This window comes from Melanerpes formicivorus, unplaced genomic scaffold, assembly GCF_026170545.1.
Source record: "Melanerpes formicivorus ecotype bairdi unplaced genomic scaffold, bMelFor1.0.p_v2 SCAF_18, whole genome shotgun sequence".
Classification (NCBI taxonomy): Eukaryota; Metazoa; Chordata; class Aves; order Piciformes; family Picidae; genus Melanerpes; species Melanerpes formicivorus.
The window spans coordinates 2,147,560-2,171,188 of NW_027142370.1; the positions used below are offsets into that span (position 1 = coordinate 2,147,560).

Consider the following 23,629-nt stretch of genomic DNA (forward strand, 5'->3'; position numbering starts at 1 on the left):
GCTGAAATGGAGTTGCTGTAGCCAAAATCTATTGAACCCCCCTCCCTTGTAGGTATGTTTGCGCTTTTTAGTACTTACTTTGGTGACTCGGGCGTCAATGGAAGTGATAAACTTGTTGGTTTGGCTGAAAGGAAAAGGAAAAGGATTATGGAGTAGTTAAACACTCCATACTGTGTAGCAAGAACATTTCTTTTTATGTTGGTGCTGGAATCCCATGCTAGTCAGGGCTGAGTGCTGATAGCTCAATAGCCATTTCAGTGTATCTTAGATAAATAAGGAGGCTCATTCTGATTCCTTATTAACGGTACCAAAAGGGCATCTAAATTTCAGCAATGATTTACATCAATTACTGTACCTCTGAAATACAGTACACAACCCAAATGCCAAGAACCTTTCGGAAGAAGAGTGGTACATGCTAAAAATCAATGAAGAACTCTACAGGACACACTGTGAAAATGTTATTTCTCTTAGAGCTAATTTAGACTACAGTTCACGTTCCATTTGGAAACGGGAGCAGCAGAATTGCTATGAAGTAACAGAACGTTATGAATATTCAGTTAATTTTACTTCTACAATATACAATTTTATATATAGCACTGAGAATAGGTTGTTTCTGTGAGGCCAGAGTCCAACCACTTACAGTCCAAATTTCTGCATATTATCCTCAAACTATGACAAGCCACGGACACAGTCACAGATGGTTAAAAATGGGGTTGAAGCTCTCAGCACTACAATCCCAACAGACACAGAAAACCAAAGCTCCAGCTGTAAAAATACAAGTAGCCTTTTGCATGGCTTTTACTCATGCAAACTTGTGTTTTCCCTAAGCAAGCCAAGAAGCAGGCTGCTGCACTACAGCTGAGAGTCCTTTAATTGTCAGCAAAATGTTTAAAAATTAAAGAAGAGTATCACTTGCAAATTTCACTTTTCAGAAGTTAGATTGATGTTTAAACGCAGAGAGCATTGTACCAAGAACAACAGCAGGGGATCTCTTCTGCAGATTAATTACTTAAGACAAAATGTTCCCCTTGAACACTCCTGCACTGCAGATCTTTTGTCCAGAGTGTCACTGCTGCGTATTTTGTATTCATTCCAGGCTTGGAGCTCCCATCAACATTAAAGGATTTTATATGCAAATTGATTACTTTTATAAGCTCTAGAGCATTCCTGAAGTGATATTACTTAAAAAAAATAATAAATAAATTAACTCAATTCTCAAGAGCTGCATATTGTTTCTCCTCCTCCCCATATGAAAGTTTGAAATGGAAGCTCAGGTGTTCACCTCAAGTTCACCTTCCTCAGAAGTCACCACCAGAGTGAGGAGATGCACCTCAACGAGTCAGTTGTCTGACCCAGTGCTGCTGCTGCTTTGTGCATAAAACCACGTGCACTAAGGCTGAATGCATCTTCACACGCCTTTATGTGTGTTTTATATACATCTAGGGATAGTAATGCTTTACCTAGGGGTAAAAATGTGGTAAGCCAACCACAGACCTTACAGCAAAGCTCTGGGAGGAAGTTTTATGCAAAACCTCCACTATTTATTTTTTTTGTATAGTATTCATATACTCTGCTTGTTTTAAGCTTTCTAAGGAAGTTGAAAGTGTAAGAGCTATTTAAGCCTCTACAATGCCTCATTTTAGTTCTCATTAGTCCCACAGAACAGCTTCACATGAGACCATATTTATAAAATTCTGAAGCACAGTGCAAACCTGCCAGAGATGGGCACAGAACCAAGGCGCTCTCTCACACTCCTATCTATTCACTTTTGGCAGCTGTTAGGGAGCTCTCCCACTGAGAAATTCCCATACCAAAACACCCATCAGTTTTCTTACAGCTAGTCAAGGGCTTGACCAAACAGCACTCCTGCAAAGGATCTGTCCTCACATACAGCTATTGACAGTGTAAATATTTAGCTGAGACACTATCAATGGTGCTTGTTTATTAGAGCTTCAAGATCTACTGTGGTGTGGGGTTTTTTCTTGTTAAAGAGGGTTCACATGAAATTGCTTGTCCCTGTAAATTGAAAACATTCAGGTTCAAAAGAACTAAGTTTCCTCATGGGCAAATTTCAATGCAAACCCACAGATGATCTTTGGCATGATGGGGTTTGTGGACATTCCCGTGGGTTTGCAATATGTTTACAACAGCAGCCCTAAAGGAAAATACCATTTGACTTATCCTTTGTGAGCTTTCCCCAGCTCTGAAAGAAAACATCAGACCCTGATTATTTTTTGAAACAGAAGGAGCCAATTTTCTTGTCCTTTTGATTAAATGTATGAACAAATGACTGCAGGTCTGCAAATACCAAACTTGTAAGGTTGTTTCTGCCCGAACTGACTGTCCAAGCTGAAAGCATTAGAGTCTTGTGTTTGTATTATATGCAAATCCATTGATATTGAAGCCATATATTGGTGTATCAGGCAAGTGTGATGAGAAAACAACTCCCAAACATTTCAGAAGCCTGTAAATTAAACTGCAGGAATTAAAGAACAGAACATTTCTCTATGCCTGCAATTTCACCTGCAAAGTCACCATCATCTCTTAAACACTGCTAAGTTAGCTATATGTCCCTTTGGACTTCCCTCAGCTCTCTTTCTGTGCTGTTTCCACAGCCCAGCATGCCCACCTGCTTCTTTGCACTGAATCTACACAACTGCCTCAGCTGGGGGAAAACTGCAGCTCTGATCTGAATAGGAAGATTTCACAATCTGTACTTCTCTGTGTGTGTATAAGACACATGTGCTATATATAGCATGTCACACATGATATACCTTATCACATAGCACCTTAGCACCCAACAGTGCCAATCAAGCTCCCTTTAACTTCTGACAGGTCTACATTTCAGTGCCACTGCAGCATGAGACTCTGGTTTTACATGCAGAGTTCAGCCTGGATTGTTCTGTGAAGCAGACTGCTGAAGCCATCCAGAAGGAGTGGCAGTTGGTATCCAAGAAGCTCTCGGGGCAGTTGGATTTCTTTCTTACAAGAAACATTGCTTAGATGAGACCATAGCAGCAAAAGCTGCACTTAGGCTGTCAGAACACACAGCTGCAAGAGGGTGGCGGAAAGGGAAGACTATTTTTCTGAAGTTTGCTTACGCTTCCTACTGAAGAGTGAAAAATGAGACTAGATGTGGGCTGAAAACTGGGGGAGGGAAGAAGCAAAAAAACCTCTACAGTTTACAACTGTTTCTTAAAAAATTACCAGAACACCACCTTTAGGGTCATGTCCTGATCTGTGTCGCAGCCAGAGAACCCCCAGTGGCTGTGGTGGAGTCACTGAAGTCACAGCCAGGATTTGCACTGATGTGACTGAGACAGGCACCCAGCCTTCTAGTTGCCAAGCCTATACATAGATTATATATATATACATAGATGTATTTTAAAGTAACAGCAACTTTAAAAGTAACTCCCTTTGGGCTCGTTAACTTTTACAGCTTTCCTTTATCTTGGGAAAACAGGCAAGGGAAGAGGGGGAGAGAAAGAGAGAGTGGGGGCTTTAAGTTCTTGCTCTGTCATAGAAGCAACTTGTAATGCAGACTAATTGTATATGCATTAGGGAATACTAAAAGTCAACACAAGTGTTTAGGTTTGGCCATAAAGAATCTAAAAGGAGAGAGAAAGATCAGGATGGCAGCTAAACTTTCAACTATTTACAGAATAAAATTACAAACTGGCATTCCAGCTGTAACAGGAATGACACGTTTATTGCTTTCTCTGTAGCAGTGAGAGCACTATTTATTGTCTCTTAAGGACTAGGTGGCAGGTTAACAATGCCTTCAGTTTTACACTAGCAAAAAAGAAAAGCTCACTAATGAACTGGCCTGCCCAGCTTGTTTAGGGAAATAATGATTTCTTAGTGGTACAGTACTCTGTGAATAAGCCTCTCCAGCTAGCCTGGCAGATGAACACGTGGTATTTGCTAAACTTTTTCTCCCTGAGATTTGTTTTCTGAGGCTGAGGGCAACAGAGACAGGATTAAAATTATTTAAAAGCTAAATCTAGCTAACTAATTCTAACTTCATTATAATGTTTTAAAGTCCTCCCTACACAGAAGAGATGCCAGATTTGCAATACTAATCCAAAGAACAGAAGCGGTATCAAGGGGATTCACAACTGCGGTATTACAGCTTCCCGGCGATACTGCTGGTACCAAAGCTGCTTCCTGCAGTCCCACACCTACCTTGCAGATGATTTGTCTGAGACTGCAGATGGGGCTTCCTTTTGGAGGTGCATTTCTCTTTGCTGCTGTTCCTGTTCTCTGCTGGTTTGGTCTGAGGAGGGTCATCGTTCGTAGTCAGATACTTGAGAAGTTCAGAGCAGGGACGTCTTTGAGGCTTTTGCTGTTGACAAATGCTCTTTGCTTTATTGCTCCATGAATTCTCAGTCTTAAAAACAGGGCATAATAAAATAAAATAAAATTAAAAGGGGGAAAAAAAAAAGTGTTAAAATTAGTGAAGTGAACCTTATCAGAATGGATATAGGTTTTCTGAAGAGATGAGATTTTCAATGAAGTGTTCAGTCTAAGTGTACTAGATCTATGAGCTGTGAATAATTGTTTGCAGAACAAGGGAAGAAAATTACATTTAAAATTCCTAAATGACATTTATGCAGCTTTTTATTTCATTTCTCCTACATTTCAATGTTCCTACTCAGCAACATGTAACTAACAAGACCCTGCAGCACCTTTACTGTGAACAAAAAAAATAAGCTGGTTTAAACCTTAATTTGCTGCTGATTGCTTGAGCCCAATACTCACAACTCTCTTAAGTACCCCTGAACGCTCTGTTTTCAGTTACGGTGAATGGCAAGACAAACATTGTTGACTATGCCTGCTAACAGAATTATGGCACAGCCCCATTCCAGCCAATCCATGGCCGATACACAGCTTGTTCCAAGGATCCAGTGTCATTTTTCTTAAGCTCAGGCAGCTGGTAAAAAGGCAATCCTGCAACCTGGAGTCCCTCATAAACACCACCAGACCATCAGCAAATTTTATCATGCCCCCTACTACTCTCTGCATCAACAGAGTAGGCGAGAGTAACAGACGGTGGGACTACAGCTCAACTCTGCCAAGTGAAAGAGCATCAATGAAATATTCAGAGCATAAAGGAGCTCAGGTGATTTTCTGGAACCCAGTCTATAATCTGGTCACTTTGGGCTTTTTTTAAAGCAATTGCAAGACAGTAGGTAGATTCATACAATACCTATGGATCTACTGCTTGCTCAGTTGCTGGAAGCATGAAAGACCTTGTTACACTTTTTATTTCCTCCCCCCCCCCCCCCCATTTTTTTCTTATTACAAAGATGAAGTTTGTACCTTAACAACCACAGGGCTTGTTCTGATCCTGTGATTACTGTTTGCATGGTTTTGTGTGCTGAGACCACTGCATTCATTGTAATTTAGTTGAGTGTTGGCTGGAGCCAGCAAGAGCTTCTTAAGCTACAAACACATCAGGGAAAGAGTGAAGTTACGCATCTGTTTGGATGAAAATGACTTATCTACATTTTTGCATAGTTACTTCAAATTAGCTATATCAATTTCAGCAAGCAAAGGTACAGCAAAACAGAAAGAAGGGCTCGTGATTCCCCAGAGCAGAGAGATTTCAGTTTCTCCTGGACTGGCAGCGTATTTCTGCTCCCTTCCCTGCAGTATACTGCGGGGCAAGCAGAAATGCCCAGGGTGCTCAGTTTCTGAATCCACAGCAAAATGAAATCCTTGGTGATCTGTTTGACAGAAGAGGCTTCTGATCTGAACAGGGAGGTTAACTTTAATGGATACAGCACCAAGATGCAGGTATCTGGCTCTGCTATCACAGCAGCCAGTGATCAGGAGCTTTCAGCAGAAGCAGAATCACGCCTCAAACTGGTTTTATTTAGCAAAATGCATATGAGGTTTGACCCACATCCTCACCCAAGGTTCAGTTTTGCCCCGATTAGCACTGAGCTGGTGTTTACTGGTCAAATCAATGTTAAAGGCACAAAATTAGCCCCACATCCCGCCAGACTCAATGGGTCTTGCTTTGCAGATCACCAAAAGTGATGTCTGCACATACACACAAAAACAGCCCCGAGAAATGAAATTTGGATTAGAAACCATTACCCTAACTTATTTGAACAGCATGATAAGCCAAAGTGTCAGCCATTAGCAGAAGAATCTCAAGAACAATCTCTTCAAACACACTTTTTAATGGACTGCCTTATTAGTCATCCTATGGTATTTGGTGTTATGTTTTGCCCCCCCCACCCCCCACTTAATTTTCAGTTCTGTACTTGATTTTCCTTTCCAGTCTAAAAGAAAAGCCCAGACCTTACTGTGACTACATCATACCCATGCAGCGGGCTGCCAGAGGCACATCCAATTCCCGTTAAACAGTAGGAAGGGTTCTTACTAGAGACGGCTCTTCTGCCTCCTGAGTTGGAGGGGTGCCGTCGGGCATCGGGGAAGGGCTAGTGGCATTTTCGTTGGTCACATCTCCATCTGTCAGTGCGTCAAACGAAGGCAATCCATCCTCATCCACAGGGATGCTGTCCAGGGTTTCAGTGAGAACAGCTAGCAAGTTTGCCTCACTCTCTTCATCTATCTTCTGCAGAAGGAGACAAAACAAAAAGCGGAACCAGGTGAGAAGAGGAATGGATCAAAATGATGTCTCTGTATGTGACAGAAACCTGCAACAGTGTCTCAGAAGATGTAATTAAGCACAATAAAAGAACCCATCTCTGCCTTCAACAGAAGTCTCTTTGCATTTGCACTGTATTGCTCTCGTTTACTTTTCATCCACAGTTCTTTTTTTCCCCTTTTCAGTGGTGTTAACAACAAGAAGTAATCACTCAGGGATTGTATTACAGGATGTGCCTAAGCTGCTGACACCCAGTGATGGTGTCAGCCCAGGCTGTCTCTTTCTTTTTCTCAACACTGAACACCAGCTAATTGACCTGACAAAATTACAAGTATCAGAGAGTAAGACAGCTAATCAGAAGACCCAAACGAATCACCAGTGAAATCTGAAAGTCCTTCTTCACATACACAGCCAGGGGTAAGCAAGAAAGTGTTTCCCTTCCATACTTCTGGAAATCCTTGCTCCAAACCCAAAAGAACAACTTCTCACTGCCCAGCACTTGTGCCTCCGAGCAGCCATCAGGACTCACGCTGCAAGTGGCAGGCTCTTTGGGGTTTTAAGCAATGCATTAGGCAGGTTGCCTTTGAAGTGGTCCTTTCGAGTTCTGTTGTTTGAGTACTCAGTGTGACTATTGTGAGCATTTATCTCATTCAGATGGCAATTATAAAAAGTTGATTAATTCCTAATCAGATGTGGCTGTAATGTGAATTTGTATTAGATATTTTATTCCAGCAACATGACTTCCTTTTGTCAAAGGGAGTAAATTCAAATGACTTCCAATTTTTTAATGAAACACGGTCCCTACTGTATATTAAGGTACAAATTTTTTGGCATACTGAGAGCTTGGAGGAATAGACTTGTGTAAAAATCATTATACTTATTTTTCAGAAAGGTTGGAAATTGATCTTGACAGATCAATTATCTAGGATTCCTAGGCTGATCCTAGCGCTATTAAAGTAAATGAAAAGCCTTTCACTGATTCTCAGGATATCAAATTGGGAGATTTTCCACCAGCTTCAGAGTGGCTCATCATGTTCCAGGTTCACAGTGTGAAGAAATTTCAGCTGAACTCAAATCTCACACATCAAAAGTGAACTAGCAAGAAATATACCAGCGAGACAAACAACCAACAAATTAAAACAACCCTTTAAAAGTCAACACTAAAACACTGCCAGGTACACTTCAGAAACAAAATTTAAACCAAGTGAATCTGAGTATCCCCTTAGCATGGTCTTTTCTTTTCAGTAATAATTTTGTCTACCAGACTCCAAACAGAGACACTCCTAAACCACACAGATCACTGCTTCTGTCAGGCTGCTCTGCCAAATCACACCTCACAGCTGCTTACAGAAACTCTGACTTGGAGCTAGACAGCTACAGCAGAGCACAGACTGCGCTGGTGCTTACAGCATCGCCCCCAAGAAACAAACAAATACTCAGGCAAAGCTGATGCTACAGAGAAGTATTTACTTACAAGGCCAAAAGACACTTGGCCACTGAGGGGAAAAAAGTCTAAGTTTCAGTACCTGCTGATTTCACCCAAACCCAGCAGACACATGCACAATGCTGGGATAATTCAGTGTACAAAGGTTGGAAATATGCTGAGGGAAGCCACCCTGTGAATAAAACCATGCTCCAAATCCAGCTTTTGACAGCCACTTTTTGAGGGAAATAAATACAACCGTGGGACAGTCTGGCTGCCTGAGCCCCAGCCCTGCAGCAGGAACTTCTCCAGCAAGTCTAGCCGGTGGGGCACACCCCTGCACCCCCTTCACTGTGCCTTGCAACTTCCAAAGCTGACACCCAAGCTGGAAGTGTTACTATTTCTAATGGGGAATGCCTTCTTCAATAATAGCATGCCAGAAGAAACCCTGATATTTGCTGTTAGCTGCTCAGCTCTTGTGCTTTAAACAGACATTCAAGTGTGCTGACATTCAAAACTGGAAAGTTGAGTGGACACTGGTCCTCATCACAGCAATTTCAATTAGTTTTGTACAAGTTTCAACATTCAAACACCCCAGAGAAAGCAGAGGATGTGACAAAGAGGACTCTGTTAAACAATTAATGTCACTTTCCATTATTGCTTCAGTCCCAATTTACAGAGCAAATAAATCAAAGTCAGCACAGATGAAGCACACTAGCTGGCTAACACATGTCTATTCACAAACGACATGGCAGCAGGAACACATTAGTCAAGAAAATGACATTGCTAGATAACCTTTTAAAGGTTTAACTGTGCTATTGCTCCTAATTGTCCTAAATTACTGTTTATAAAGAAACACAATCATTAGATACAGCAGAAATGGTGCTGAGGGGAGATGCAGAGGGAGAGATGGTCGGGCGCATCAACGTCTGAGCAATAATCACTGAAGCAGCAGCTTTCTGCTTTGCTGTTGCAACCTGAGTCTTGGTGTTGACAGCGCTGGGGAGAAGTAACGCCATGGCCAAATGCAGGCTCTTTCACAGTTTCAGCACTGTCATTGCAGCAGCTCACATTTCAGACTGGCATCCAACCTGCACAACACACAGGCTCAGTGAATCAGGAGCTAAGCACCTTCCTCCTCCAGCGAGGTTAGAGGATGTGCCATGTGCTCTCAGGAACTCATTCCATCGTGTCCCTTACTTCCAAGCAGGGTCACACTGGAAGGGCTTGCTTCTCTCTAAAGAGAGACACTAAGTAATTGGACCACCTAGCAGAACTACAGTGTGTTTTTAACACAGGAGCAGTCAGGCATCACTTCCCAGCCACACCACAGGAACTTAACATCCTTGGTTTTACCCTCTGCATCTCCCCTCAGCACCATTTCTGCTGTATCTAATAACTGTGTTTCCTTACAAAGAGTACTTTAGGCCAATCAGGAGCAATAGCATAGTTAAACCTTTAAAGCCAAGTTTAATACACAGATATAAGGACCAGAAGTTTTTTGACCCTTATGAACTACCCCCCAGCTGAAGGAGGCAAGGAGCAGAGCGTGTCACTGCACACAGGTGTCTTCACATTTCTGACAGCAAAACTTTCTAGGATACCCAGATGGCACTAACTCTGAAGAGAAATAAGATTTGGCACTAGGAAATGCAATGGGAAATGCTGGCTAGTGCTGTAGGACACCAACCAACCCTCAGAAATAAGCAATCTAGGAGCCTGAATATCATGAAGTGTTTCTAACTGTGATCTTCCCTGCTTTCACATGTTTTGCTTTAGTGCTTCAAGACTTTTGCAGCACTAAAAATAATTCTCTGTCTGAAAGCACTTTATTAGTTGGGTAACAATCTTATTCTAATTGGGTTTCTGCCTTCAGTAAAATGTCTCCAGAGATGTTCTCTTTGGCCAGTGAGAAGCGCTAAGAAATGAGTTGATAATTTACCCACACAAAGGTATTTAAATCCTCTACCCCTGATAATTCTTTCTCCTTTGCTTATTCTGCCTGTTGATGGAGTGGGGTTCACTTCGTGGCTAGCATTTCATGACTGTAATACATGTTACTTGTAAGCAATCCCACGGCAGGTGTCTCAGACTGAGCTGTAACAGAGAATTTGCCACTTTGTCTTTCCCATGCACCAATCCCTTCCTGAAGACCTTGACACCAGTGTGCAGAGGTCCAGATGCAAGACTCCACTGTAGCTCTCTTGTGGCCAGCTTGGGTATGCTGATTCACTCTGGGAAAGGCTCGAGCCCAAGAGTTAGAAAATCTTTGCCAGATCTTAATCGTATCTTCCAACATTTCCCCTCTGATTCCCTCTGTGATACGTGCAACGCTTCTGCTTGCTGTATCTCAAGAAGTGAAATCACCTAAGGGATGATGACAATGCTCTAAAGTTTCTTTACTGATAATTTGAACCACCTTGATTTATCCTGTAAGATCAGGGTCTAAACTGTGGCATTAGTCCACAGCCCCAAAGAGCTGGGAGCAGTGGCAGCTTGCCACGTTTCTGTAAAAAGCCCAGGAAACTTTGGGACAGATCCACAGCTGGTAGAAGCTGTCACCACTCCAGCAGCCCAGCTTGGTAAGCAGTTCTGAGCAGCCAGGTGTACACGTGAGCCCATGAGGGATCACCATTTCAACATCTTGACTCATTTCTCCTCAGCAGCCTAAGATCTATTCATAGCACAATTAACAAAGAGTACACAAGATTTTCCTCCAGCTGAAAATATCCAAGTGATCTAAAAATACTAACACATTATGGCACTGCTCTCAGAAGCACAGAACTTTCTTGTGAGCACATCTGGGACTTCCAACAGGACTTAATTCCTCAATGACACATTTTGGAACGAATACACCCTCAAGATTCATACCACTAGGAGAAACAAGGGGTACAGACTCACCCCTTTTTGCACACAGGGATGCAGGGGCAGGGAAAAGCTCACCGCCACCACCTGAGCACCACCTGCCAAGAAACATGTAGGGGTAGGGGCAGAATGTATCTCAGCCACAGCCTTACAAACCAGGCTTTGCCACCTGAGGATAAGGAGCCGCAGGCTGGGCAGAAGCACAGGGAGTGTGGAAGGAGGAAAAGGATTAGGATGCATGCTGATCTTCCTGCTCCTGCCAGCAAAAAAAATGAGAGCTGAGGTCAGGGACAGCGAGTGGCAAAAAATTACAGCCCAGGTTTTCCTTCTTCTGGAGTAGAAGGAGCCAACCTGGCACAGCACCAGCACAGACAGTGCTGTCATGGTGATTCTGCTGCCTTCTCAACGTGCTGATCAAGGCAAGTGCCTCCTTCTCCTCAAGCTACAGCTGGCCATACCTGGGACTATTTTCTCCCAGAGCCAAAAAGGACTCAGTGGTCCAAGTGAGAACCACTTGTTCCACCCTACCTGCTCACAACCAGTCCCAGATCATTATACACTTCGAGACATACTTCAACCTCTGTTCCGCTACTTTGTAAATCCTTAGGCATCCTGTACTGTCTTACAGCAGAAATCCACATGATGCATTTGCATTAGAACATTTTTCCAAGGTCTGTTAGTCTGGTCCCCAAGAGACACTCCCATAATTGAAATGCTTAAGTCCAGACCTATCAATTATCTTTAAAAACAAAATGGAGTCCCACCAGGAGAAAATTACAGCCAGATTTCTTTATATGTTAGTAGGAATGTGGGGATTAATTATCACCACCTCTGTGCAAATGCCTTTAGGGTATGGGAAGGCAACAAGAAATCTTCTCTTCTTGAAGGAGACAGCTGTACTCCTAGTCTTCACATGCACCTGTAGGCAAAGACCACTTGGATCCAGAGCTCTCCTTCTGTCTTCAGCTGTCCCACTGCCTAACATACGAACCGTGACCGTCTCTCATCTGTGGCACTCGCCGCATCTCTGTATTTATGTAAAAGCTTCACTCCAGCTGGGTTTCTGGAGGTGCTGTACAGAGCTGGAGCAATATGCTCTGCCATCCCCATCTCCTTCAGAACAATGTAAAATAAATGGTGTAATTATACACAAAGCAGGTACTGCAACACTCAACCGCCAGAGCTGGGTCCCTGAAGTGGAACAAACTCCCAGGGATGTTATGGCACCGCAAGAAGGACCTGCACAGGGTCTGCCAGCTGAAGGAGACAGGAGCACCTGCAGCAACCACTTCACCCCTCCCTTCTCCAGGGTACAACAGCAAAAAAAGTATCAATATCTGCTATTATTCATATACTCCACAAGGTGTGTATTTCCAGTCTGAAAAATGCTCATGGTTCATCTTGGCAACTGAACTCAGGTTATTCTCCGTCAGAAGTAGAGAGCTTCTCACCTGACATCATAAAACGTTCATCAAGTATCTGAGATTAAAACATCACAACACAAACCCATCTGTAAATAGGAATTTTCCTTAAGATCATGCCCTTGATCACCCAAACCAATGCTGGACTATCTTTCAGCTGCTCTAAGCTAAAGACATCAGTTTAAAGGAGCTTACTAAATATTCTTCTCCCACAGACACTTTTTTTTCCTACTGCTTCTGAGTTGCTGCATTTCAGAACTTTCCATTACATGCAATTAAGTTTCTAATAAACTACAGAGCTACTAACTGACTTATCCATCTCACAAACTGAGGATCCAGCTAGCAATCTGTATCACATTTTACATTTTCTGGCCATAACTCATGCATATTTTGCAAGTCAATTTCATTGGTGTCAACTTCATCCTTCCCCTCGGTGATACCAATCTTTGATTCTGAGAAAAAGACAGAACACAGAACCACCTGAGAACACACCGTGCTTGCTGCTGACTGTGTGAAGGGGACCAGGGTAAGATGTTGCTGTGTTGGAATCAGTGTCCCAATGGCAGACCCAGTAAGAAAAATTTATGGTAGCTGAAACCACAGAACCTTTGGAAACGCAGTCAGTTTGACTCTGCATCAAAAGGTTATGCTATCCATTTATACTTGGTGCTGAAGACTATACTGAGGAAACACCTGAAAGCAAATCATCAGCAGCTTGGGCCTCAGCACTGACTGCCTACAGAAGCTAATTTGTGGATTACTAATTAAACACATCACCTGTGTTTTGGGCCTGGTGAGCTCAACAGTGGGGCTTCTTAACTTGTATAGGGCTTGAAACTGTAAATCCATCACCAGACCTCTTACCAGGAATAGCACATCTGTGATGCTGCAGCACACTGTGGACATACTATCACAGTCTTGCCTACTGCCAGGGAAGACAACCTGGTGGGGAACTGCACCAGAAGACCTGGCATGTCTTGTCCAGCCTGCAGTGGGCTAGGTTTGGGCAGAGCCCCACATCAAAGAACAACAAAACTCTACATATATCTGCAGGTGGGAAAAACAAGAGCAGGGAAAGAGCAGAGTGCAAAGGGGAGAAAAAGTCTGATGAAGAGCTACAGAAAAATGCAAGAGCTGGGAGTCATCCTCTGCTTGCAAGACAGCCACAGAGGCAAGCAAGCAGGTGGAGTCTGCTTGCTGCCAGTACTGTTGGAGGGGCAGGAGCGAGCAGAGGAGTAGCTGAGCTGCTGCTGGGGCAGGGGACACAACGTGGGCAGCCCAGCCTGCAAGAGTATCTCACTGTTTGGGCTCTGAGAGGCTACAGAGACTGCCCCTCCAAGCCCACCAGCTTCCCCCTGGAGCAGGGCACAGCACCTCTTACCTATCCTCCCTTTTATGCACATAGTAAGGTCGTGAACAACAACCCAGAGGTTTTTAATCATTATTACACACCCAAAATATGCAGAAGGGTAGAGAGTCACAGTTCCTGACCTAGTCCCAGTGCCCAGGCAAGCTCTAATGGGGAATGATTACTGCAAAAACAAGGGAAGGAGCAGGAGGAAGGCTCCAGGTTACAGCATCAGGTAGAAAAGAAGTTTGGGACTCCCCCCACTGCAGAGCCCTCAATAACGGTGTCAGCAGTATTTCACCTCAAATACTCAAACACTGCTTGCTCAGATTTATTTATTTACTTGATTTATGGTACATGCCCACACTAATCTCTCTATGCACCAACATAGAATTTTTCAGCATTCACAGACCTTTGTTAGGCAGCCAGGCATGCTCTGGATAAAAAAGGAGCTACATATATCTTACAGTGATTATTTCACACCGCTAACTAATGGAAAAACTTCCTTTTTCCTCCTGAGGATGCACACCTCTAAAAATTGCTCTGGAGTGGTAGCACAGAGCCTTTGCAAACTATAAAGTATAAGCTTGTTGCTTTTGTTCATTCTCTATTTCAGTGTTGCATTTGCTTTAGTTTTAATTATATTGGATGTGTCAGGATGTCTGTCATAATCCCTACTTCTTTCCAGAGATTTATGCTTCCCCACAAACATAAATTTCCTGGTATAGAAAGTAGGAGACTTCACACACTTTTAAAAATGTTGTCCCATTTTATGGAGGCTGGTTTATGTGCAAAAAGAACAGACAGCCCCAAAAATCCCTTTTTTAAGAGTAAAATAAGACACACACTTCTGTCTGGTGCTTTTACTGTTAGAAAATCGGGATTTAATTTGACCAGGAAATTAGCATTTGTAAAGCATCCACCTGTACTGTGAGCATCCTAGGCTGAAAGCAGTAAAAGGCTCCTTTGTGACCGAAGCACCGAGTGAGAATGTGGAGATGCCAGAGTAAGGAAGGTGCTAATAGGTATAGGGTTTAACACAGCACAGATCACAGGTTTCTTTGGCCAAGCTTCTCAGTTCACTTTTACAATTCCATGAAACCAAAAATGTAAGCTTATGCCAGCAGGCAAGGACACCTTCCCCTCCAAAAGCAGTGATCCTGGTAAACCCCTACAACCACAGAGGACAGCCTCCAGAATGAGATGTGTCAGACTCTTCCAGTAGTGAAGCATTTACATTTGTTTAGGTATCTCATAATATCCTTAATGATGTATTTCCTTGATTTGTCACTAGGGGCTAAGACTTGACTGTTCTTTCAACTCCATTTTTTGCATGCAGTGTAAACAGGCCTCTCCACAGGTTTTAACCTGCATGCAGAGCTACGCAGATGCACTCTAGCTAGGGACCTGCTGCTCTTTGGGTATGTTGATGCTGAAGCTGAGAGTAGCAGCTCCTGCACACCAACCTGTCCCAGGACTAGTCCAGCAAGGGCTAATTCTTCCTCCTTATCAAGTGAGTTTTGCAGCAGAGTGCTACATTGCTCTAAGCAGGCAACATGTCTTCAATGTGGTAGATGCTCTGCTCATGTTCCCTACTGGAAATGCACTGATGTATTTGTTCATGTCAAGTGCATTTTCAATTTAAAAGTTATGCCCACTGATGTTAACACAAGTTATAGTTGGAGCCTATGTAGCTGCCAGACTCACACCCCAAACCTCACAGGCTGTGCCTAACCCCGGGAATAATAAACAAATTGCAGCCATTTGAATACTAAACCAGGCTGGGACACTGGCTTCAACACAGCCTATCTCAGAAGGCCTCAATTTGTATCAAGGTATTTTGCCTTGCTCTATCAGCACCCAAAATGAGGGGAAGGAAGCTGGGGACTGGAAATGGCCCAAGATGCAGGTTAGAGCTACTTCCCTTAATCCATGCTGCGTGACCTTTCAGAGAGAGGGCAGGACAGCATGCCCAAGCCCTGCTCAGCTGGCAGAGAGGAGAGGGTGGGACCACTCCTCTTCAGGTAGCAATAAAATCCTGTTTTGTAAACGTACTTAAGGAATACACACACATCACCAGAGAGAAAGGGGGGAAAGGAAAGGAGAGAGAGGAAGGGGAGAGAGACCAAAGTAAAAGCCACACTTCATCCTGTACTTGAGGGGGACAAGACCATACAGTATTTCCATTTCCAGTAAAAAGATCAGCTATCTGTGAGTAATATTGCAAAGTTGTATCCACCTGAAGCACCACTGGTGTGCACAAGCACTGCAGTTTCTCAGAAGCCCCTGTCACCAGCAAAAGGTGCCCCAAGCCCGGGCAGCGGCAGCGCAGGGAGCGTAACAGCAACCCCAGCTTGACTTCCCCGGCATTAGAGCAGCACAAACCAAGCATCACCCGGCAAAGTCAATGGAGTTACACCAGGGCAGATTAAGTGTAAGCGAGAAGCCAATCAGGCTCTTTATGTCTGCCCTTCCTTCCCTGAGAAGAACTAAACAGGATCCTTTTTCCTCAGAGGCACCGCCAGCAACAGCCTCAAACTGCCGCGATTGGGTTTCGCCGGCCGCGGTGCAGAAATGTTTACTTCCATCGGGCTGGGACTGTAAGACCTCCTTCCACTCCTCTGCTTCTACAGTTTCCAAACAGCAACGCCTGGCATTTCGGTCTCTGACAAGCAACGCTCAAGGGTGGGACATTTGAAGGAAAAAAACCCCAAAAACCTCTAAGAAGAAAGCTCTTAAGACAAGATAGGCTGAGCGTCTGCACCACAAAAGGTTTGTTTTAGCTATCTCTCTGCCTCCTATAAGACGGAAATCAGACAGCTTATTGGCTTAGCTTGTTAGGCCAGGTTAAAGGGATGCAACGCTGAAAGGCTCTTACAGAAGCTTACCCTTGGACTAAAAATAGCAGGCACTAGAGAATTATCTTAAATACTACCAAACTTGTTCTGCACTGTGAATGCAGATAACTGTAATATGTTTCCATTTTTGGTAGTTTTAGAGCTTTTTAAAGTTATGCTGGCTTTAGCTGACTATTTAATTAGTTTCTGATTCTATTTGCCGCTTTTTCTCTCAGAGATATAGCCTGAGGGGTACTTTGCCTATGAATCCTTTGTATTTAGCAGCGTTGCTATTGTTAACATCTAATGAGCTGCTGGATTTGCCAAACACTCCGCATAGGTACAAACGCTGCTTTGAAATATAAATGTTTAACACCCAGCAAATAGCAAATCAAAAGCTACTCTAACGCGGCATCCTCACTCTCTCTTCCTTGCCTGTCTCATCAAAAGAGAGGGAAAATAAAAGTCTGCTTTATTACATTTAATTCTGAAATGCCCAAATGCGTATCGGAACGCGACATTTTTAGCTCACTGCCCAGGATTTAGAAGAAAACTAAATGGTTTTTGTTGCTGCAGGAGGACTGGTGCGGACAGGCAAGGCTCGCCTAGCTGAGCTGTGGAGGTAGCAGGGTTCTCTTTGGGGTGAAGCTGCAAAACCCTACAAACAGCTCTCTTTAAGCGGTCTAAAGATGGCTACCTGTTCACCTGCTCCTCACTGAACACTGTGACAAGATATGAAAACAAAGAAGCTCCAAAGCAAAGCACCAATGTCCTCCATCCTCACATGCATTTCACTCATGCCACAGCCAGTCTGAAAGACCTCACCACAAAAATCAGCTGTGGTGTAACACCCTGGCTGTCGTTGCTGCTTCAACTCTTCCCACTTCTGCTGATAACACCACAGTGGATACTTCTTGTATGAGCTCAGACTGAGAACATCACAGGACTCAAGCAGCAGGTGCCTCCACCTGCTGATTTTGCCCACTGCCTTCCACATGACATCCCAGGTACTACACCAGCCCTGGCACCTGGATGATTGCTGAAACAAGAGTACCAAATGGAAACCAATTCAGGCTCATACTTCGGCATGGTTCCCTGGTTTACCTGCAACGTTTTAGTGCAAGTTACTTTTAACATAGTTTTAAATCCCCAGCTCCAGGAAGGCAAATTTCTCTCTACAAACACAGGCCAGGGTCATGTTAAAACCCAGCCACACAGCCCACCAGAAGTTCCTTCCCTTATGGGGCAGGCACTGCATTCAGCTGCCATGGAGCTAGCAGAGACTGTCCTTTCAGACACCATTTTTCTTTGACTCCTTTCAGAGTGAGAAATGTTTTCACTCTTAAAGAGTGGTGGAATTCACAGATTCCCTCACCAGATATATACCTACTGCCTTTATAAGCTCATGCATAGTGGGCATAACCCAGCCACCTGTCTTGCAACTGCCATTAAAACCCTCCATATGTCTTCATTTGGGAAGCAAGTTTTCTTTTTGAGTCAGGAGATAAGTTCACAGCCTCTCTGTCAAATAAACAACACGTCTGTTGTCACCTGGCTGCTGAGCAAGCCCTGCTTTTGACAATATGCACTCAGTGATGCACTCATCTATTTCTCAGCCTCTCCTTTCACATTCATGCAGTAAAAATAATGTTCCATCTTCATTACGATGATTAACATTACCATCCACCTCTTGGAATTTAACTTGCTCCTGGTTAAGTGCTGCTCTAGCACTACCAAGACAACAGCCTTGCACTGAATGGTCTCCAGTCACATTGTAAGGGAAAGTAACTTCAGAATGTATTCACAGTTCAAACAGATGAGATCAAGAAAGGAGGATTATAACCCCTGCTTTATAGCAAGGGATTTGATGCACAGAGATCAACCACCTTCTCTAGGCCAGAGTGTCCACAGGAACGGTGGAGGGCAGGGTTCCAACCAGCAACATCTGTCTTTGCAAGCAGGGAACAACATTTCACCAGTGCACCATCCCTGTCCCAAAGCACTTGCAGCCAAGCTTACAGAAGAGGACTGAAAAATGGTAGTCAACAGCAACCTAAGGGGAGACTCATCTTGTGCATCTGTGGAACTTTGTAATTTTGCCATCTTTTGTACAGAAAAAGTTCCCATCCTGTTTGTTCACTTACTACAGGCATCCAAAATGGAGATTTCCAGAGAAAGTTAACACAGAGACAGTAGTGAGTGGCCACAACAGAGTAAGGCTCGTGTGCCAAATGTACCTCCACCAGACAGCCAGAGCATAGCTGCATGACACAGTGAATGGTAGGGAGAACAGCAGCACACCACAGCAAAACAGACAAGTTTGGATCAGTGGAAAGGAGCAGGGTCATGATTGAGCTCAAAAGTGAGCACAGAGACCATCTAGTTTAACATGAAAAACTGGACTAAACCCTGGCAACACAGGAAGAAGAGGCTATAACAACAACTCAGCAAGTCTCTAGGAAAAACAAAGGACCCACAAAATGTTATTTGAGTGGGGCCCTCTCTTTGCATAACTTACTTAGGGAAGATAAAAATCAGACAACATCCAAAGCTGGTTGGGTAAGTCATTACCTGTACAGACAGTCACACGCACAGATTTGCCCCACAGAAAGATAAGCAGAAGTGAACTGAGAGTTCAGCACTGCATCATCTCAAAGATTTTCAAATTACTGTAAGCCAAGATGCAAGATATTTCACTTTATAACTTGGATGGTACTTCAAAACAAAAGTGTTCACAAAAGCAACCCATTTGCCCCCATCAAGATGCCACGGCAGCAGCTTTATTGCACATGGGCTCCAAAGAGCAGAGCCTGTGGGGAGAGCAGCACACAGGGTGTCTGCAGTGTCCCAAACCTGCCAGACAGAAAAAGAGAGGAGAAAAGCTGTTGTGTTGCTGCCCCATTTTTTCCTGTATGCTTTTCCCGTTCTTTTCTCTGCTAGTGAAGAGATTGCACTTTGTGATGAGTAATAGTTCAAGATCAGTGATCTGCTGTGGAGGACCTTCTGAGCTGAAGTGACAGCCTGAGATGTGGCACTCATTTGTGGACTTTTGTATGTAAGACTGTGCCATCTACCACAGCCTGCAAAGGTCGTTACAAAGTCTGCAAGAAGGCAGACAGCAGTGATGGAGGAAGAAAGTGTCTTTGGCACAGGATCAGGGATAAAACACTTTCTCAAAGGCATTTGTGGGATATCAGGCAGAGTGAATTGGAATTAGGATGAGGAATTGTGCCATTAACAGCAGCAACAGATTAAGTCCTGACAATTTTCCTTTTGTATAAAGTAGGGGAAGACAGGCTAGATAGTGTGTGTTTATTGAAGCAAGAAGGTTAGAGATAAGATATAATCTAACCAAATCATGGAATGCAATTTAGGGAGATACTCAAGAGTCCGGGAGTCTGAATTAGCGGGTTTGTCTAATACCTACAGGTGCAATTATGCCCTGGTGCAAAACAGTTATTGGATTCCACAGTGGGAGAACACCAGGTGAAGTGGCCCTGATCCTTCATTAGTTGAGTAGCTTCCAGGACTAGAAAGGACACCCACATGTTTCCAAAGATACAAGTACTTAGGGAGGAGGAAGACATCTCCAGAAATGTTGGAGTGTACAAATTTGGCACTAGGAGACACACTTTCTTTACACAGAAACAAGTCAGATGGACCCAAACATTTAAGCAGAAGCCAGGAATACTTTTGGAGGTTTTCATTCCAAGTCTGTGAGCATTTTGATTCCTGGGTTATTGAATACAAGGATGTTATTACACCACTCTGTTGTCCTGCCATCTTCCTCACACACAGAGGGGTTTGGGCTTACCAGTTCCCAAAGTAAAGGAGGATATAATTTTAGAACTGAACCCAGGACTTGCAATGAGAACTGAAGCCATGAAAATTTGACCAATTTCTCATCTTAAAGCTTCTCAAGAGAACTTCATCTCACTTCTGCATGGCTCCTGCACGAAACACAGAAGTTTGCAATGAGATCTGCTTTTCTTTTTTTTGAGGTCATACACACTCCACTCTTGGATTGAACTCTCTAGGGGTCAGCGTGATGAGGAATCATGTGGACAGTCTCCAAATCCCTGCAACATTGATTCTCACCAATATTGGAGTTATTTTCCTAATTGAGAGCACACCAGTACTGTTCGGAGGGATTCTAAAGGAAAAAAAAACAATACTTGATGAGTCTTGATTGGAATGGCTAAAGAATAGAAAGCAAGTTTGGGACAATACATTAGAGGGATGGCTTTGTTAAGAGCTCTGATTTTGGGAAGGCACTGGGGAAACCTAGCTGCTCTGTTAAAAGGTATAGAAGGGCAATGAATTCTACTGTAGGATCTCTCCTTTTGCTGACTCAGTGAAGACACATTTGTCATTCAAAGACAAATTAGAAAAGGGCATGGATCATGCTACATAGATGCTCAGTCTCAGTTATCAGCCAGGTACAGGCAGCTTCCAACCTATCTACCTCCAAGTGCATCTGAAAAAAAAAGGCAATCTCTTCTGGTGGATGTGGACAGAACATCTTTGTCAAAATTTCAGTTTGAGCAAATACTGCAAAGCGGTTTAGTGCAGGGAGGATTTGTCCCTGCAGAAATTGACACAAATTCCTTTAGGACAGGGGCAGCCACCCCAACCACATTGCTGGGATTGCCAGCAGATAGAATTAGGAAAACTGGAAGATAACACTGGGGCCTAATGTAAACTCTTAAATCTGCTGTAAACAGAGCGGTAACATTGGCACGCAATAAAACCAGTATCTGTCATTGCACTCCCAGAAGCAGGTGCAGAGAAGGACAAGAGACATGCCTGGATTTCTGTTCATCCCTGTGAAGTCAGGCTGGGAGGAAAAGCAAGCTGACAGAGGCTGTGGCAAACAGCTAACATTATAGTGATGGAGGGCAGGCTGGAGTGAGTGTAGGAGGGAATAATGGAAGGGTCCAGTTTGAGGTTCTTGCTAACACCCATGGTGCAACTTGGAGTAACAGGCTTGAGGAGGCAGCGTTCCTGGATGTTTCAAACTGGACAGAAAACACAGTACCCACCAAAGACCTTTCCCAAAAACCTTGTAACATGCCTGCTAGGCTGAGGCTCCTCTTTGAGAACATATACACACAGTTTTCAAAGCCACTCATTAGGGAATGGGAACTAATAGCAGCTGAAGTTCAGGTCTCTTGCCTTCCTTAGCTTTGGGTACAAAAAGCAAAGTCTCACAAGCTGAGTCTTGTCAGAGTGCACACCATAAACCAAGGGTGGGCTGGTCACTAGTTCCAACAAAGAGACGATCCAAGATCGTACTCCAGGGTTTATAGGCATTACCATGAGACAAGTAAATAAAAACTGTGGTTAGTAACTAAAACAAAACAAAATAATCTAAGCTAGCATCACAGCCAAGGAACCAGGCAGGCCAGCTACTAAAAAGGGCCACATGGAAGCACTGCAATTAAACTTAATTCATGAGATGAGATTTTCAGGAGGGTTAGGTATCCAGTGACAATGTTTAAAAAGCAAATGCACACAGAAGTAATGTGCTGCCAGAACTGTAACAAAAAGACTGTATAGAAAGTTCTGCATTATGGATGATTTAGCAATATCATAGCACAGGCTCCAGCAAAGAGAGTGAAATCATCCCTAACTTCCCATTTGTCGGCAGAATTTTAACAAGGGACTCCTGGGAGCTCTTGGGGGCTCCTCCATGGCTCAACAGACAAATTAACTCATCAGAAGAAAGGTAGGGATGATTAACTAACAAAAGCCCCCTCCAGCCCTTCACTGGCACATGGTTATTCCACCCAGATGGTGTTCACCTACCTGAAACTGGTAATGACAGCCTTGGATCGGATTTACAGAAAAACATAGATAATAAGGTGCTGCAAGAGTGACATGATAGGAGTTATTGGTCTGTGATGCTCTAGACTGTGCCAGAGGCAGCAGAGCTGTTTTGTAACGTTAGCCTCTGTTTTGTAACTTTATCCTCTCTGCCCGGGAGGTTTCCTGCTGCAAATAGGAGACTTGGTCTCCAGAGAGGCATTTGACCTGACCCTTCCTATATGAGTGGGATCAACAGCAAAGAAAATGACAAGAGATGGCAACACTCCCATCACATACAAGCAGCAGCAGTTTGACACCCTCTCACTGGAAATGGATGAATGTCTCTGCAGTGCTAAGGACTGTGCAATATTTTCTTATGCCTCAGGGGGGAAAAAACAACAACAAAAAAAACCAACCCCAAACCCAACCCCCACAAGTTCTTCTGGCTTTTCTCCAGATGCAATTGAGGTGACAATTGGTAAAGTTTTGACCTTTGTGCTAGTGTGAAGAGTCTTGGGGACTTTGAGGGACAGCTGATATGGGGCAGAGGGAATTGGAAAAAAATCCACAGCAGTCCCTGGATGGGGGAAAGAAGCAAATAAAAATCCAGAAAAAAAGAATTAACAAAAAATAAACAAAGGTAGGTTTCCCTCACATAGCTAGAAATAGAAGTCCACCACTCCTTCTGTGCACGCCTGGAGGATCAAATGCCTTACAGAGCACATCCAAGCAGATGTCAACAAGCATGCACTTAGGGTTTTGCTCATTAACATAACTGCAGGTGCATCCTTTTGTACCTGACAACTATTAAAACCTCATCTGTCCAAGAATAAGCCTATGAAAATGCACAAGCTAAGGACCTGTGGAAGTTAGGACTAGCCCTAGAGGTAGGTTTCCTTATTAGGTGCTTGGAAGGGCTGATTTTCATGAACTTGTTGTGACGAGCTAGATAGCCGCGAGCAGTTCAGGCAACTCAGATACGTCATAAATCAACACGTCCACAACATTTGCCCACGGGTCCTTACGGAAAATGTTCTGGGTTTATGATCAACATCTTCATCTTGGTGATTAGAAGTACCCATTACAGGCCAGCAGCCATTGTGCTCCTCACAGGAAAGCACAAAAGCACAGATGTGTGTGAGGAAATGGAAGCGCTGTTCCAACGCATCACAAGGCCCAGGCCTCACGACACCACCAAATCTCTGCAGGTTTTGGTTTCGTGCTTCCATAAACAAAACCCAGTGATTACTGCATGTGGTAAAAAGCAAACTCCAATCATGGCCCTTCAGACTCATCACCACCGCA

The 23,629-nt window shown here is 43.7% G+C and overlaps 1 protein-coding gene across 5 annotated transcripts in view; it reads right to left on the minus strand.

Moving 5' to 3' along the window:
- The window catches only part of PPARGC1A (PPARG coactivator 1 alpha), a 345,732-nt gene that overhangs the window by 25,874 nt on the left and 296,229 nt on the right, over positions 1–23,629 (minus strand). For 4 of the 5 annotated variants that reach the window (XM_068149302.1, XM_068149305.1, XM_068149304.1 and 1 more), the window contains 4 exons: positions 6,395–6,589; positions 5,323–5,445; positions 4,186–4,390; positions 79–124 (listed from right to left, as the gene is read on the minus strand). In XM_068149302.1, coding sequence (XP_068005403.1) covers positions 79–124; positions 4,186–4,390; positions 5,323–5,445; positions 6,395–6,589 — 569 coding nt within the window. Of the gene's footprint in view, positions 1–78; positions 125–4,185; positions 4,391–5,322; positions 5,446–6,333; positions 6,590–23,629 lie in introns of those variants that run through there. The other variant, XM_068149306.1, reaches the window with a different exon arrangement.